This window comes from Pongo abelii, chromosome 20 (genome assembly GCF_028885655.2).
Source record: "Pongo abelii isolate AG06213 chromosome 20, NHGRI_mPonAbe1-v2.0_pri, whole genome shotgun sequence".
Taxonomy (NCBI): Eukaryota; Metazoa; Chordata; class Mammalia; order Primates; family Hominidae; genus Pongo; species Pongo abelii.
Window position 1 is genome coordinate 21,976,985 of NC_072005.2, and position 15,016 is coordinate 21,992,000.

The window sequence follows — 15,016 nt, forward strand, 5'->3', positions numbered from 1 at the left end:
TGGACCCTAGTGCAGAACCAGCAGCCCTATGACCAAGTTACAACCCCTCTCCACTACAGGCCAGGAGTGGTGGCTCATGCCTGTAATCTCAGCAATTTGGGAGGCCGAGGCAGACAGATCACCTGAGGTCAGGAGTTTGAGACCAACCTGGCCAAACACGGCGAAACCCTGTCTCTACTAAAAATACAAAAATTAGCCAGGCATGGCATGGGCCTGTAATCCTAACTACTCGGGAGGCTGAGAGAGGAGGCAGAGGTTGCAGTGAGCTGAGATCGTGCCACTGTACTCCAGACTGGGTGACAGAGCAAGCCTCTGTCCTAAAAAAAAAAAAAAAAAAAAAGCCATGGTATCCAAAGTGATCTATAAATTTAACAAACTTTCTATCAAAATTCCAGTGGGATTTTTTTCACAGTAATGGACAATGCAATTCTAAAATATACATGAAACTAGAATAAACTTTGAACAAAGCAATCTTGAGGAAAAAGAACAAAGAAACATCATAATTCATAATTTCAAATTATTTAAAGGCTATAGTAATAAAAACAGGATGAACTGTGCAGAAAATATACAAAGAAATCCAATGGAACAGAAAGCACTACTCACACATTTCAGACATGATGCAAAGAAAGAACTTAAAAAATAGTTTAATATAGAGTTTCTCAAAAGTATGCAGATATTTGTGTGTCCCCCAAAAGAATGGAAAAGCAGTCAGATTGTTCAGTCTCTTAAATGTCATGAAGAGGACTTTGGCTCTCACGGTAAACTTGAAGGAAGATCACCAAAGTGAAATGAGAATCCTGAGAGAATGTAAAAGCATAAGACAGAAGATACCCCTGTGTGAAAGCAAAATGAAAAAACTCAGGCTTCCCAGAAACTGTTTCCTTTGGAACACAGCTTCCCAAGTCACATTTTAAGGACTGGCTTTCCCCTTAACCTTTGGACTTCTCATCTGTGTTTGTTGTATTCACTTTCACTCTCACCTACCTGGGGGTTTGGCTACCTTTTCATGTCTCCTCATAGGCTCCCAAGTCTCTTTCTCTTGCTCCAGACAGGTGATCAGGTCTGGCTTAGAGACAGCAATACCTGTTTCAATAAAAAATGAATTACATGACTCTTGCTCATATTCTCCGATTATTAACCTAGTAATGTGTCCAGTATGAAGGGTGTGATAGAATATCCTAATCATTAATCCCAAAATACTAATTTTTTTTTTTTTGGAGATGGAGTCTTAATCTGTCACCAAGGCTGGAGGACAGTGGTGCGATCTCGGCTCACTGCAGTCTCCACCTCCGGGGTTCAAGCAATTCCAATGCCTCAGCCTCCCAAGTAGCTGGGATGACAAGCGTGTGCCACCATGCCTGATTAATTTTTGTATTTTTAGTAGAGACAGGGTTTTGCCATGTTGGTCAGGCTGGTCTCAAACTCCTAACCTCAGGGTGATCCGCCTGCCTTGGCCTCCCAAAGTGCTGGGATTACAGGCATGAGCCACCGTACCTGGCCCCAAAATACTAATTTTTAACAGAAATTTCTTCTTGTTTGAGACAGAGTCTCACTCTGTCGCCCAGGCTGGAGTGCAGTGGCATGATCTCAGCTCACTGCAACCTCCACCTCCTGGTTTCAAGCCATTCTCCTGCCTCAGGCTCCTGAGTAGCTGGGATTACCAGCGTGAACCACCACACCTGGGTAATTTTTGCATTTTTAGTAGAGATGCGGTTTTGCCATGTTGGTCAGGCTGGTTTCAAACTCCTGACCTCAGGTATCTGCCTGCCTCGGCCTCCCAGAGTACTGGGAATACAGGAGTGACCCACCATGCCTGGCCTTTAACAAAAATTTGTAAATATTTAGAAAATATCTTATTTTTTAGGTTCTTAATTTCACCACCTGGTAATACTGAATCAAAAATTAGTGTTGGCAATTAGATTTTAAGTTGTGGGCAACAATATTTTATGCCACTTAATTTCTGGAATTACTACTAATCTGGAGTGAAAGACACAGATCAGCTCAGAAATGTGGAAAGTTCGGGTCAAGATGAAACATCTTGAAAAAAATTCTTTAGTGCACCAACAAATCCCCCAAATTTTTTGAAAACAGGAATCTGAAACTCATGAATGCAAAGTATAAATTACCAAAAAACAGTCTACAGAAAACAAAAATGAAATCTTTAGGGTATATTAGGAATTGAGTATTGAAGTTATGCTCACCCAGGAAGACCAGGTTTCTGTAGTTCTCTAACATCACATTCCTATATAAATTTTGCTGTGCAGTGTCCAGGCATTGCCACTCCTCCAGACAGAATTCTATGGCCACATCCATAAATGTCAATGGTCCCTAAAAAACACACAGACACACATGCAAACACACACATTTACCAAGTGGCCACAGGCAGAATTTATAATTTGACTCAAGGTAAAATGAGACAGTAAAGAGAACAGGTACTGACTTATAGAAGAGACTGAAATTATCCAATAAAATAATTCTTTACATGGAAATATTCTCCAATGTATTTTCTACCCCTGAGAAAAGAAAGTGGTGTAAGATCCACAACATCAGTGTGTATATAATACTTTTCTGGATGATAAACTGTAAAATTAAGGGCATGAACACAAACATGTAAATTTTTGAGTTCTCTATTTGCATCATATAAAATCAGTTGCAAATATTTTTCAGATAAAGACATGCTGTGTTAGAAGGGACCTTTAAAATATTAAGGTGTACAATAAACTGAGGATCCTGTTAATGAAGATTATTTTTTCAGAAGATCTGGAATAAAGTCTGAGTTTCTAAGTTTCTAACAAGCTTACCAGTAATGCCAATGATTTTGCCCCAAAAAGACTATTTTGTCAAACATCCGTAAATGGAAAAGTCTGTGTTTTTTTTCTAGTTTTTCTGGCCAGTAAACAAAGATAAGAGCTTTCATTTTCAAAAGACAGATAAATGCAAAGAAAACCTAAGAAAGAAGAGCAGCTGCCAGATTAAATGTTATGGTTTACGTACATCAGTTGCATGAAGATTCTTAATAATATGGCCAGGCGTGGTGGCTCACACCTCTAATCCCAGCACTTTGGGAGGCTGAGGCAGGTGGATCGCCTGAGGTCAGGAGTTTGAGACCAGCCTGGCCAACGTGGAGAAAACCTATCTCTACTAAATATACAAAAATTAGCCAGGCGTGGTGGCACATGCCTGTAGTCCCAGTTACTCAAGAGGCTGAGGCAAGAGAGTCGCTTGAACCTGAGAGGTGGAGGTTGCAGTGAGCTGAGATCACATCATTGCATTCCAGCCTGGGTCAAAGAGCAAGACTCCATCTCAAAAAAAAAAAAAAAAAAAATATATATATATATATATATATATATATATATATATATATATATACACACACACACATACATACATATACATAAAATAAAAAGACAAATGGCCAGGCATGGTGGATCACACCTATAATCCCAGCACTTTGGGAGGTCAAGGTGGGTGGATCACGAGGTTAGGAGTTCGAGACAAGCCTGGCCAAGATGGTGAAACCCTGTCTGGACTAAAAATACAAAAATTAGCTGGGTATGGTGGCAGGCGCCTGTAATCCCAGCTACTCAGGTGGCTGAGGCAGGAGATTTGCTTGAACCCAGGAGGCAGAGGTTGCAGTGAGCCAAGATGGCACCACTGCACTATAGCCTGGGTGACAGAGAAAGACTCTGTCTCAAAAAAAAAAAAAGAAAGAAAAAAGGAAAATAACTATTTAGGGAAAGAGTCTGTCAGAGAGCCCTTGATAATCAAGTGAATAATTAACATAAAATGCACTAGAACAAATTTTAAGATGTGCTGATGCACGCAAAAAGACACAGCATCACTGCTGTGATATTGCTCCCAAAAAGTAAATTATAATCTAAATTTAACCATAAAGAAATATCAGTTTTATGCAAAGTTCAAGATACAGATGTCTCCCATATTTTGTAATTTTTTTTTTTTTTTTTTTGAGATGAAGTTTCACTTCTGTTGCCCAGGCTGGAGTGCAATGGTGTGATCTCGGCTCACTGTAACCTCTGTCTCCCAGGTTCAAACAATTCTCCTGCCTCAGCCTCCTGAGTAGCTAGGATTACAGGCATGTGCCACCACACCTGACTAATTTTCTTGTGTTTTTAGTAGAGATGGGTTTCACTATGTTGGTCAGGCTGGTCTCAAACTCCTGACCTCCAGTGATCCACCCACCTCAGCCTCTCAAAGTCATGGGATTACAGGCATGAGCCACCACACCTGGCTGTAATTTTTTTTTTTTTTTTTTTTTTAAGATGGAGTCTCGCTCAGTCACCCAGGCTGGAGTGCAGTGGCGCAAATCTCAGCTCACTGCAAGATCCGCCTTCTGGGTTCCTGTCATTCTCCTGCCTCAGCCTCCCGAGTAGCTGGGACTACAGGCACCCAGCACTATGCCCGGCTAATTTTTTTGTATTCTTTTTAGTAGAGACGGGGTTTCACCGTCCCAGCCCGCACCTGGCCAACCAGGCTGTAATTTTTAATAGTAATTTTTAGTAGTCTATCTTTAGCACCCATAAAGCAAGTATATCCTGATAATATTTTTCAGAACTTTCTGCTTTATAAATGTCTTCTTGTTTAAACAAGCATTTTCTGAATCCTATTTTGCATAGAGCTAATAAAAAACAGACTGAAACTCAACATTACATGTTCTCCATTTTTAGTAAGGACCCGTTTTCCCCAATAGAAATCTTGAGTATCCACACCTTCCCATGTTCAACAATCATGAAAGGATCATTTTTAATATTGCAGTTCATAAAGTCATGGTGAGAATTCTGCATGGCATATTAGAAGCTGTGATGTAGAGAATGTAGAGAAGGCTCTGTTATATAGGAAAGAAATATTTTGCAGAGACCCTTGACTATCATAAAAATTTAAAAAGCAGTTAAAACAAACTCATTAGGGAGGAAAAACACAAGTAGCAAAGTACAGGTTTACAAGTACTAAACACACGGCATTCCAGGAAGCAGAGTGGACACAGCTCTTGATCTGAGACACGTTTAGCTGAAAAAAAGCCATTTTTTTCTCTATCTCCGGGAATCCTTTCCAGATGAGATTCTCTGGACAAATTACCCCTGCATCTTGAGAATATGCCTTTAAAGCTGTCAGCACTACCTATTTGCCTACTACCACCACACCCACAAGCAGAAGGACTGAGACCTGCAGAAAAAGTTCACCTATTTTTGTCCTTTATAACCGAAGAGATTCAGCAAGAATGAACTGCTCCATGGAGATACTAATATGAGTTTCACCTTTTCTATCCTCAGGTGCCCTCCTCTGCCATGGACACCAGCAATTTTTGCTACAGTAATGGAAATATGGGCCACACTGTCCTGTCCCTACCAAACCCAAACAGAACAGGCCCTGTAACCACCCTTTAGTGCAAAAGTCAAACTTAACTCTTGTGTATGTATCTTGAACCTTTTATACTTGATTCTAGCCTCATTTTAGAGTCACATGAGGCACTTAATTAAAACAACATGGATGCTTCCACCCAGAATGTGAACCAAACTATAAACAGAACAATAAGCAGACCTGACCTAAATAAGGCCTTCAAAAGGGGTGAATCTGAACAGAAAAAAAGCAGAGATGAACCTATGTAGAATTCTGCTCCCTGGCTGGGCACAGTGGCTCATGCCTGTAATCCCAGCACTTTGGGAGGCCGAGGTGGATGGATCACAAGTCAGGAGATCGAGACTATCCTGGCTAACACAGTGAAACCCGGTCTCTACTAAAAATACAAAAAATTAGCCGGGCACGGTGGCGGGCACCTGTAGTCCCAGCTACTGGGGAGGCTGAGGCGGGACAATGACGTGAACCCAGGAGGCGGAGCTTGCAGTGAGACGAGATCGCGCCACTGCACTCCAGCCTGGGCGACAGAGCAAGACTCCGTCTCAGAAAAAAAAAAAAAAAAAAAAGAATTGTGTTCCCTATGCCACTGGAATATTTCCTGTTCAGTTTTTCCTAAGCTTACCTACGACAAAATTAAATTCCAGAGTTCGTGTAATTTTAATCTTATTTAGCCACTGCCCTGTCAATTTCATAACATATACCAATAAGCAATTTAAACAAATCCCTTAAAGTTTTCTAGGGGAATTTATTATTGTTAAGATAAATATGTATTCTTAGCAAGGTAAGATGAATAGAAACAGTAATATTTTTTCAATAAACATTCCTTCAAGTGATGATATCAGAAGTCAGAACAATAAAAAGAAAGTGGACAAATAAAGCCAAAGTTTTTTTTGCACACATCTACTCATTGTACCAACAATATAATGCTAAATTCAACCATGTACCCAGTTGCTAGCCTAGACTAAAAATTCCTGGATGATAGGGATGACTGCTTCATCTATTTTTTTAATGGCCATATGAAATGGTAGAAATTAGTTTTTCTGTTTGAGTCTCCAGATCTCCTCTCTGTTTTTCACCCAACTACAAGAAAACTGGAAAAACTCTCATCTGGGTACCAACTTATACAAGATGAGAAACAAGAAGAGCATGACTAATTTATCTTAGACTGGGACAGAGCAGAATTAACCATTCTAGTCAGCCTGACACAATTCTGTTCTGGACATTTTGAAATGTCGCAAAGATGTCTAGTTGATTGTGAGAGGATTCCCAGTGACCCAGAGCTGACTGCCCAATGATAAGCCAGGCAAGAAAGAATCAGGCCTTTTTTTTTTTTCTCGTGAGATGGAGTTTCGCTCCTGTTGCCCAGGCTGGAGTGCAATGGCACAATCTCAGCTCACTGCAACCTCCAAGCGATTCTCCTGCCTTAGCCTCAAAAGCAGCTGGAATTATAGGCATGTGCCACACCTGGCTAATTTTTTTTTTTTTGTATTTAGTAGAGATGGGGTTACACCATGTTGGTCAGGCTGATCTCAAACTCCTAACCTCAGGTGATCCATCCATTTCGGCCTCCCAAAGTGCTGGGATTACAGGTGTCAACCACCACATCCAGCCTCAGGCTGATTCTAAATAGAAACTGCCCAGCCAGGCGCAGTGGCTCACGAATGTAATCCCAGCATTTGGGGAGGCTGAGGCGGGTGGATCACGAGGTCAGGAAATCGAGACCATCCTGGCTAACACGGTGAAATCCCATCTCTACTAAAAAAAAAAAAAAAAAAAAAAAATTAGCCAGGCGTGGTGGCGGGTGCCTCTAGTCCCAGCTACTCGGGGGGCTGAGGGAGAATGACATGAACCCGGGAGGCGGAGCTTGCAGTGCGCCGAGATTGTGCCACTGTGCTCCAGCCCAGGGCAACAGTGAGACTCTGTCTCAATAAAAGAAAATAGAACTGCCCTGGTAGAGCTCCAGAACCTGCATCACCTGTCCTGATTAGCTAGCTCTTAGATAAGAAAAGACAAAAATACTCTACTCCAGTATCATATTTTATGGGAAGGTAGAGCTATGGTCATAGCTCTGGACATTTTGTGGTCTTGATCTCTCACTCCTAAGATGCTTGTTCACACTTACAGGTTCTGCCATTAGATTCTATTTACACCTGGAGCCTCTCACATACGTGTTAGCAGGTCACTGAACAAAATCTGAAAAGTTCAAAAAGCCACACTCTCAAAGAGGTCTTTAAGATGTCTATGTTGATTTCTCACAATGCAGAAAATGTCTCTTGCTGATTTTCTGTACATTCTCAATCCAAAACCTGGCCCTGTCTTGTGAATCCCAGGCAGAGGCCAAACTATATATGCAGATTCTATGTTGGATCAACCTGGCTCTGCATTCTTGGGTGTTAAAGCAAGCCGGGTACAATCAAAAGAGAGATCCCCTCATAGAGGCTGCTGTAGCACATTTTAAATAATAAGTTTACCTAAAAAAAAAAAAAAAAAAAAAAAGAAAGAAAAAAGAAATCTGAGGCAACATGAATATAAGTAAATAATTTATTTGGGCCAAGCTTGAGGATTATAACCTGGGAGCAATGATTCAAGTTGTCTGGAATGTAAACTTTAGCAGCAGTTACAAGTAGATTTGTAAAGGCAAAATAGAGTGGCAGAGAGTGGGCTGGTACAAAGTTGTTTGTCAGGTCCACTTAGGCTGGGCACGGTGGCTCATGCCTGTAATCCTAGCACTTTGGGAGGCCAAGGCAGCCTGGATCACCTGAGGTCAGGAGTTTGACACCAGCCTGGCCAACACGGTAAAATCCTGTTTCTACTAATACAAAAAATTAGCCGGGCATGTTGGCATATGCTTGTAATCCCAGCTACTTGGGAGGCTAAGGCAGGAGAACTGCTTGAACCCGGGAAGTGGAGGTTGCAATGAGCCTAGATTGCACCATTGTACTCCAGCCTGGGCAACAAGAGTGAAACTGTCTCAAAAATCAAACAACCCAACCAACCAAAAAAAAAAGTTGTCAGGAAGTCTTATTTGTTTACAGAAATAACACTGATTATTGATTGAATATATACTGTTAAGGTTTAAGGTATGGGTTATAGTGTCCAATGTGGCATTATTAGTTTAGTTTATAGCTACTTGTGGCAATAGCAAATAGTTTCAAGAGATAAATACATAGTTCAAAGGGAGGAGAAAGAAATAATTGTGTTCTCATTTTAATGTCTCTGAGTTTGAAAAAAGGACTTGCATTCCTCAGATTAAAGTTTTTTTTTATTTCTCAAATCTCAAAACCCAGAATCAGAATTTGGGGCTGCAGATTTAGTGGAGCTAAATCTGGTGGAGTGGCAGCAGGTTTCACCTACACAGTTTAGGGCATTTTTAGCAAGAAGAAGAAAGTGAAAGTGAAGATCCTCATGTCCACATGTCTACTCAATGCACATGTTACTTTGATTGGGTTTCTGGGCCCCATGGTCTGTGAATCACTTTCAGGTCTGAGGATACAAGTCATTGAAAAAGGTAAAATAACCTGGTACAGTGGCTCACGCCTGGAATCCCAGCGCTGTGGGAGGCCAGGGCAGGTGGATCAGGAGGTCAAGAGATCAAGACCAATCTGGCCAATATGGTGAAACTTCATCTACTAAAAATACAAAAATTAGCTGGGCATGGTGGAACTCACCTGTAGTCCCAGCTACTTGGGAGGCTGAGGCAGAAGAATCGCTGAAACCCAAGAGGCAGAGGTTGCAGTGGGCCAAGATGGTGCCACTGCACTCCAGCCTGGGCAACAGAGCAAGACTCCATCTCAAAAAAATAAAAAATAATAAAAAATAACAAATAAAGAGGTAAAATGGTTGGTTTCTTCTCTGTGAAGTTTGTAGAAATCTTGTCTATCCTTTCTAGAAGTGACTACAGTTAATTACATATACCAAATAGGCAAAAAAACAATTCCACCTGCATATTTAGGGGACATCATACACTTTGCAGCACAATTGTGAATAGACGTGAAGCCTGAAAGGAAAAGTTTCCTCTAGATTAAAGCTTAGTTGGCACCTTATGTGTTTATATTATGTCTGGTAATTCAAGACAGTGTTTGGAAATGGAATTTAAAAAAAATTTCTGCAGCCCCAGAGAAACTCCAAAATGATAGAACAGAAATAAAATTGTTTATTACACGATTAAACCAGAATGTGAGTGGCATCACAGTAAATCTGCTTAAGAGATTGCAAAGACAGAAAGACAGTTCAGCAGGCTCACTAAGCCTGAGCAGTGATTCAGGCTCAGTTTCTACTTACAATGGTGACATGGAAAAAATACTGCTGGGTTTGGCTGAGTGCAGTGGCTCACACCTGTAATCCCAGCACTTTGGGAAGGAGGCAGGCAGATCACCAGGTCAAGATATTGAGACCATCCTGGCCAACATGGTGAAACCCCATCTATACTAAAAATACATAAATTAGCTGGGTGTGGTGGTGCATGCCTGTACTCCAAGCTGCTAAGGAGGCTGAGGCAGGGGAATCACTTGAAACCAGGAGGCGGAGGTTGCAGTGAGCTGAGATCATGCCACTGCACTCCAGCCTGGCGACAGAGTGAGACTCTGTCTTCAAAAAAAAAAAAAAAAGCTGTTGGGTTTTCAGCATGAGTTCAGATGATGATAACTCCAAGAGTTTTCATCGTGCATTCACAGGCACCATGGGACACTAACAGAGCTTCTGAAACAGACACCCAAAGCATTAGAAAGAAAAACAGCTCTCCATTTGAGTAACACTGTATTGAGAAAAAAAAAGTTCAAAGCATCTTAAGAAAAAACTTAGATTAAAGATTGATCAAGTCAGCCAAAAATATTCCCCTTAAACAAATTTCTCTCTAAACGAAGTGCACAGCTACTCTCAGCACAAGAAACATGAGCATTATGAAAAAAATATACATATTATCAGCAGAATTTTCTAAGGTTTCTCTTCCATGTCTGCCGCTGTCTCATCTCCTAGCCATTGGATGGGAGTTCCATATTGGAATACATCTCACAATTTCCACATGCACCTTTTTATGAAGAATTGAAATCTTGAGTTTATTCATATAGTGTAATATATTCAAGCTTGCAACACTGCTAACTGAAGAGCTACTATGTGGTTTTTTTTTTGAGATGGAGTTTCCCTCTTGTTGCCTAGGCTGGAGTGCAATGGCGCGATCTTGGCTCATTGTAACCTCCGCCTCCCAGGTTTAAGCAATTCTCCTGCCTCAGCCTCCCGTGTAGCCGGGATTACAGGCATGCACCACCATACCCAGCTAATTTTTCTATTTTTGGCAGAGACAGGGTTTCTCCATGTTGGTCAAGCAGGTCTTGAACTCCCAACCTCAGGTGATCCACCCGCCTTGGTCTCCCAAAGTGCTGGGATTACAGGTGTGAGCTACTGTGCCTGGCCTTTTTTTTTTTTTTTGAGATGGAGTTTCGCTTTTGTTGCCCAGGCTGGAGTGCAATGGCACGATCTCGGCTCACTGCAACCTCCGTCTCCCAGGTTCAAGCAATTCTCCTGTCTCAGCCTCCCAAGTAGCTGGGATTACAGGCATGCACCACCATGTCTGGCTAATTTTGTATTTTTAGTAGAGATGGAGTTTCTCCATGTTGGTCAGACTGGCCTTGAAATCCCAACCTCAGGTGATCCACCTGCCTCAGCCTTCCAAAGTGCTGGGATTACAGGCGTAAGGCACCGTAACCAGCCACTGAAGAGCTACTATATTTTTTGAGTGGCCACCTGACCTGTTTTTATTTGTCCTGTAATAGCAGCATCCCAATTTAGTTAAATGAAAGACACTAAAATTAAGCTTCCCTGTAATTATCCATATTGGATAAATTAATAAGCATGTCAGACTAATATCTATTGTAACAATTTGGTAATGACTTTTCTTTGGATATTAGATATAAATATCTAAGTATAACCAACTTTAATGTACTAGTCATAATGTATGTAGTATTTTAAACATTGTCTGTAACTGTATTTCAGTTAAAACTACTTTATATTTCAAAGTATGAGTAAGAATATTAAAATAACTATTTAGGCCAGGCATGGTGGCTCATTGGTGTAATCCCAGCACTTTGGGAGGCCAAGGCAGGCATGCAGGCATACCACAAGGTCAGGAGATGGAGACCATCCTGGCTAACATGGTGAAACCCCATTTCTCATAAAAATAAAAAAATTAGGCCAGGCATGGTGGCTCATGCCTGTAATCCCAATACTTTGGGAGGCTGAGGTGGGTGGATCACCTGAGGTCAGGAGTTCGAGACCAGCCTGACCAACATGGAGAAACCCTGTCTCTACTCTAAAAGTACAAAATTTAGCCATGCATGGTGGTGCATGCCTGTAATCCCAGCTACTCAGGAGGCTGAGTCAGGAGAATTGCTTGAACCCAGTAGGTGGAGGTTGCAGTAAGCTGAGATCATGCCATTGTACTCCAGCCTGGGCAACAGGAGTGAAACTCCGTCTCAGAAAAAGTAAATTTAAGGAAAAAAAAAAAAAAAATACAGCCGGACGCGGTGGCTCACGCCTGTAATCCCAGCACTTTGGGAGGCCGCGACAGGCAGATCATGAGGTCAGGAGATCGAGACCATCCTGGCTAACACAGTGAAACCCCGTCTCTACTAAAAATACAAAAAATTAGCCAGGCGCCGTGGCGGGCACCTATAGTCCCAGCTACTTGGGAGGCTGAGCCAGGAAAATGGCGTAAACCCAGGAGGCGGAGATCGCAGTGAGCCAAGATAGTACCACTGTACTCCAGCCTGGGCGAAAGAGACTGTCTCAAAAAAAAAAAAAATTAGCCGGACATGGTGGCACATGCCTGTATTCCCAGCTACTCCAGCTACTCAGGAGGTGAAGGCAGGAGAATCACTTGAACCCATGAGGCAGAGGTCACAGTGAACCGAGATCGTGCCACTGCACTCCAGCCTGGGTGACAGAGTGAGACTCCATCTCAAAGAAAGAAAAAAAAAAACACCACACACAAAAAAAACTACACAGACTCCAAAGTTGAGTTTACACACTGAACTGTTCTTGCTTTTGCAGTGTAAGTACTTCAGCCTGCAAATATTAGATAATTATCTTGGATTATCAGTTTTCTGTCAAAGAAATTTATTCAGTATTTTTTAGTTTTTATCATTCTGTATTTCTAAATTTAATTCATTCTTCGTACTAAACTTCTGTGTGCTCTTAAAATAAGCTTTAATCTAAAGAAATCTGTGTCTACTTTAAAAGACTAAAAAAAAAATTAAATTTTCCCAAATCAAGGATAAGCAATGAATCTGAGGTCTTAAATAAAGACAATCTTGAGTCAAAAGAATGCCAAAAGGTTTATTTGGCTGTTAATATGATTTAAATATATTTCAAAAAAGCAACAAAAATATCTCCATATAATCTAAATGCTTTAAGATAAAAGAGTTGAACAAGATATTCTCTCTTATTTTCAGGTAGGATAATAAAGCCTCTGATTTATAACTTATATTTTCTTTTACAACAGCCAGGTCTCTGGACATATTGAACTCTTGAACATCTGAATTTCAGTAGACATTGGATTCATTGAGCTCTGTCTCAAAAAACAAAAAAACACAAAACCTGACATCAAAAAACAAGAGAAGAAAAAGCAAACTGACCTCTAAGCTAACAGAGGACAAGAAATAATGAAAATCAGATCTGAACTGGAGAGTTAGACAAAAAAGTGATAAAAACATGGAGAAGGCTGGGCACGGTGGCTCACCCCTGTAATCCCAGCACTTTGGGAGGCCGAGGTGGGCAGATCACTTGAGGTCCGGAGTTCGAGACCAGCCTGGCCAAATAGTGAAACTCAGTCTCTACTAAAAATACAAAAATTGGCCTTGTGTATTGGTGGGCACCTGTAATCCCAGCTACTTGGGAGGCTGAGGCAGGAGAATTGCTTGAACCAGGGAGGTGGAGGTTGCAGTGAGGCAGAGGTTGCAGTGAGGCAAGGTTGTGCCACTGCACTCCAGCCTGGGCAATAGAGCGAGATTCTGCTTCAAAAACAAAACGAAACAAAACAAAACAAAACAAAACAAAAAGGAGAAATCCAGGAGTAAAATCTTTGAAAGAATTAATAAGATGAATAGCGCTCTAGAGAGATTAATGAAGAAAGAGAAGATCCAAATAAACACGATTAGAAATGACAAAATGGCTATTAACACTGACCCCAAAACAACAAAATAATTATTCAAGTATGTAATGAATACCTCTATGTAAACAAACTGGAAAATCTAGAATAGACCGATTCCTAGACACGTACATCCTCCAAAGACTGAAAAAAAAAAAAAAAAGTATCCTTGAAGAGACCAACAAGATTCAAAATTGAAGTATAATAAATAGCCTAGAAACCAATAAAAAACCAGGATCAGACATATTCACAGAAGAATTCTACCAGATGTACAAAAAAAAGCTGATACCCTTCTTACTAGAGCCATTCCAAAAAACTGAGAAGGAACTCTTCCCCAACTCATTATATAGCAGCATTATTCTGATACCAAAACCTGGTATAAAACAAAAAAAGAAAACTTCATGCCAATGATCTTAATAAAAAATGATGGAAAAATGCTCAACAAAATACTGGCAAACCGAATCCAGCAGCACATCAAAAAGCTAATCTACTATGATCAAGTAGCCTATATCCCTGGGATGCAAGGTTATTTCAACATACACAAATCAATAAATGTGATTAATCACATAAACAGAACTAAAGACCAAAACCACAAGATTATCTCAATAGATGCAGAAAAATCTTTCAAGAAAATTTAACATTCTTCATGTTAAAACCCTCAACGAACTAGGCATTGAAGGTACATACTTCAAAATAATGAGTTCTCTGTCACAAACTCAAAGCCAATACACTGAATGGACACACAGAAGTTGGAAGCATTTCTCTTTGAAAACTGGCACAAGACAAAGATGCCTTCTCTCATCACTCCTATTCAACACAGCATTGGAAGTACTGGCCAGAGCAATCAGGCAAGAGAAAGACAAAGAAAGTCAGACTACTCTTGTTTGCAGGTAGCATGATTCTACACCTAGAAAACCCTATAGCCTCAACAGAAAATTTTTTTTTTTAAATTTTTATTTTATTTTTTGAGACGTTGTCTTGCTCTGTCACCCAGGCTGGAGTGCAGTGGCACAATCTCGGCTCACTGAAACCTCCACCTCCCAGTTTCAAGCAATTCTCCAGCCTCAGCCTCCTGAATAGCTGGGATTACAAGCCACACAACTACGCCCAGCTAATTTTTGTAATTTTAGTAGAGACAGTGTTTCATCATGTTGGCCAGGCTGACCTCGAACTCCTGACCTTGTGATTCACCCACCTCGGCCTCCCAAAACTGCTGGGATTACAGGCATGAACCACCATGCCCGGCTCCAGAAAAGCTTTTAAACTGACAGACAACTTCAGCAAAGTTTTAGAATACAAAATAAATGCACAACAATTAGTAACATCTCCGTACATCAATGATATTGAAGCCAAAAGCCAAATCAAAAACACAATCCTATTTGCCACAAAAACAATCAAATATCCAGAAATATAGCTAACCAGGGAGGTGAAAGATCTCTATGACAAGAATTTTAAAACTGCTTCAAAAAGTAAGAGATGACACAAACAAATAGAAAAACCTTT

At 40.8% G+C, this 15,016-nt stretch overlaps 1 protein-coding gene across 7 annotated transcripts in view; it reads right to left on the bottom strand.

The window, feature by feature from the left end:
- The window catches only part of LOC100442137 (zinc finger protein 43), a 48,507-nt gene that overhangs the window by 11,993 nt on the left and 21,498 nt on the right, over window positions 1–15,016 (bottom strand). For all 7 annotated transcript variants that reach the window (XM_024237270.3, XM_054540007.2, XM_054540005.2 and 4 more), the window contains 2 exons: window positions 2,202–2,328; window positions 985–1,083 (listed from right to left, as the gene is read on the bottom strand). In XM_024237270.3, coding sequence (XP_024093038.3) covers window positions 985–1,083; window positions 2,202–2,328 — 226 coding nt within the window. The remainder of the gene's footprint in view (window positions 1–984; window positions 1,084–2,201; window positions 2,329–15,016) is intronic.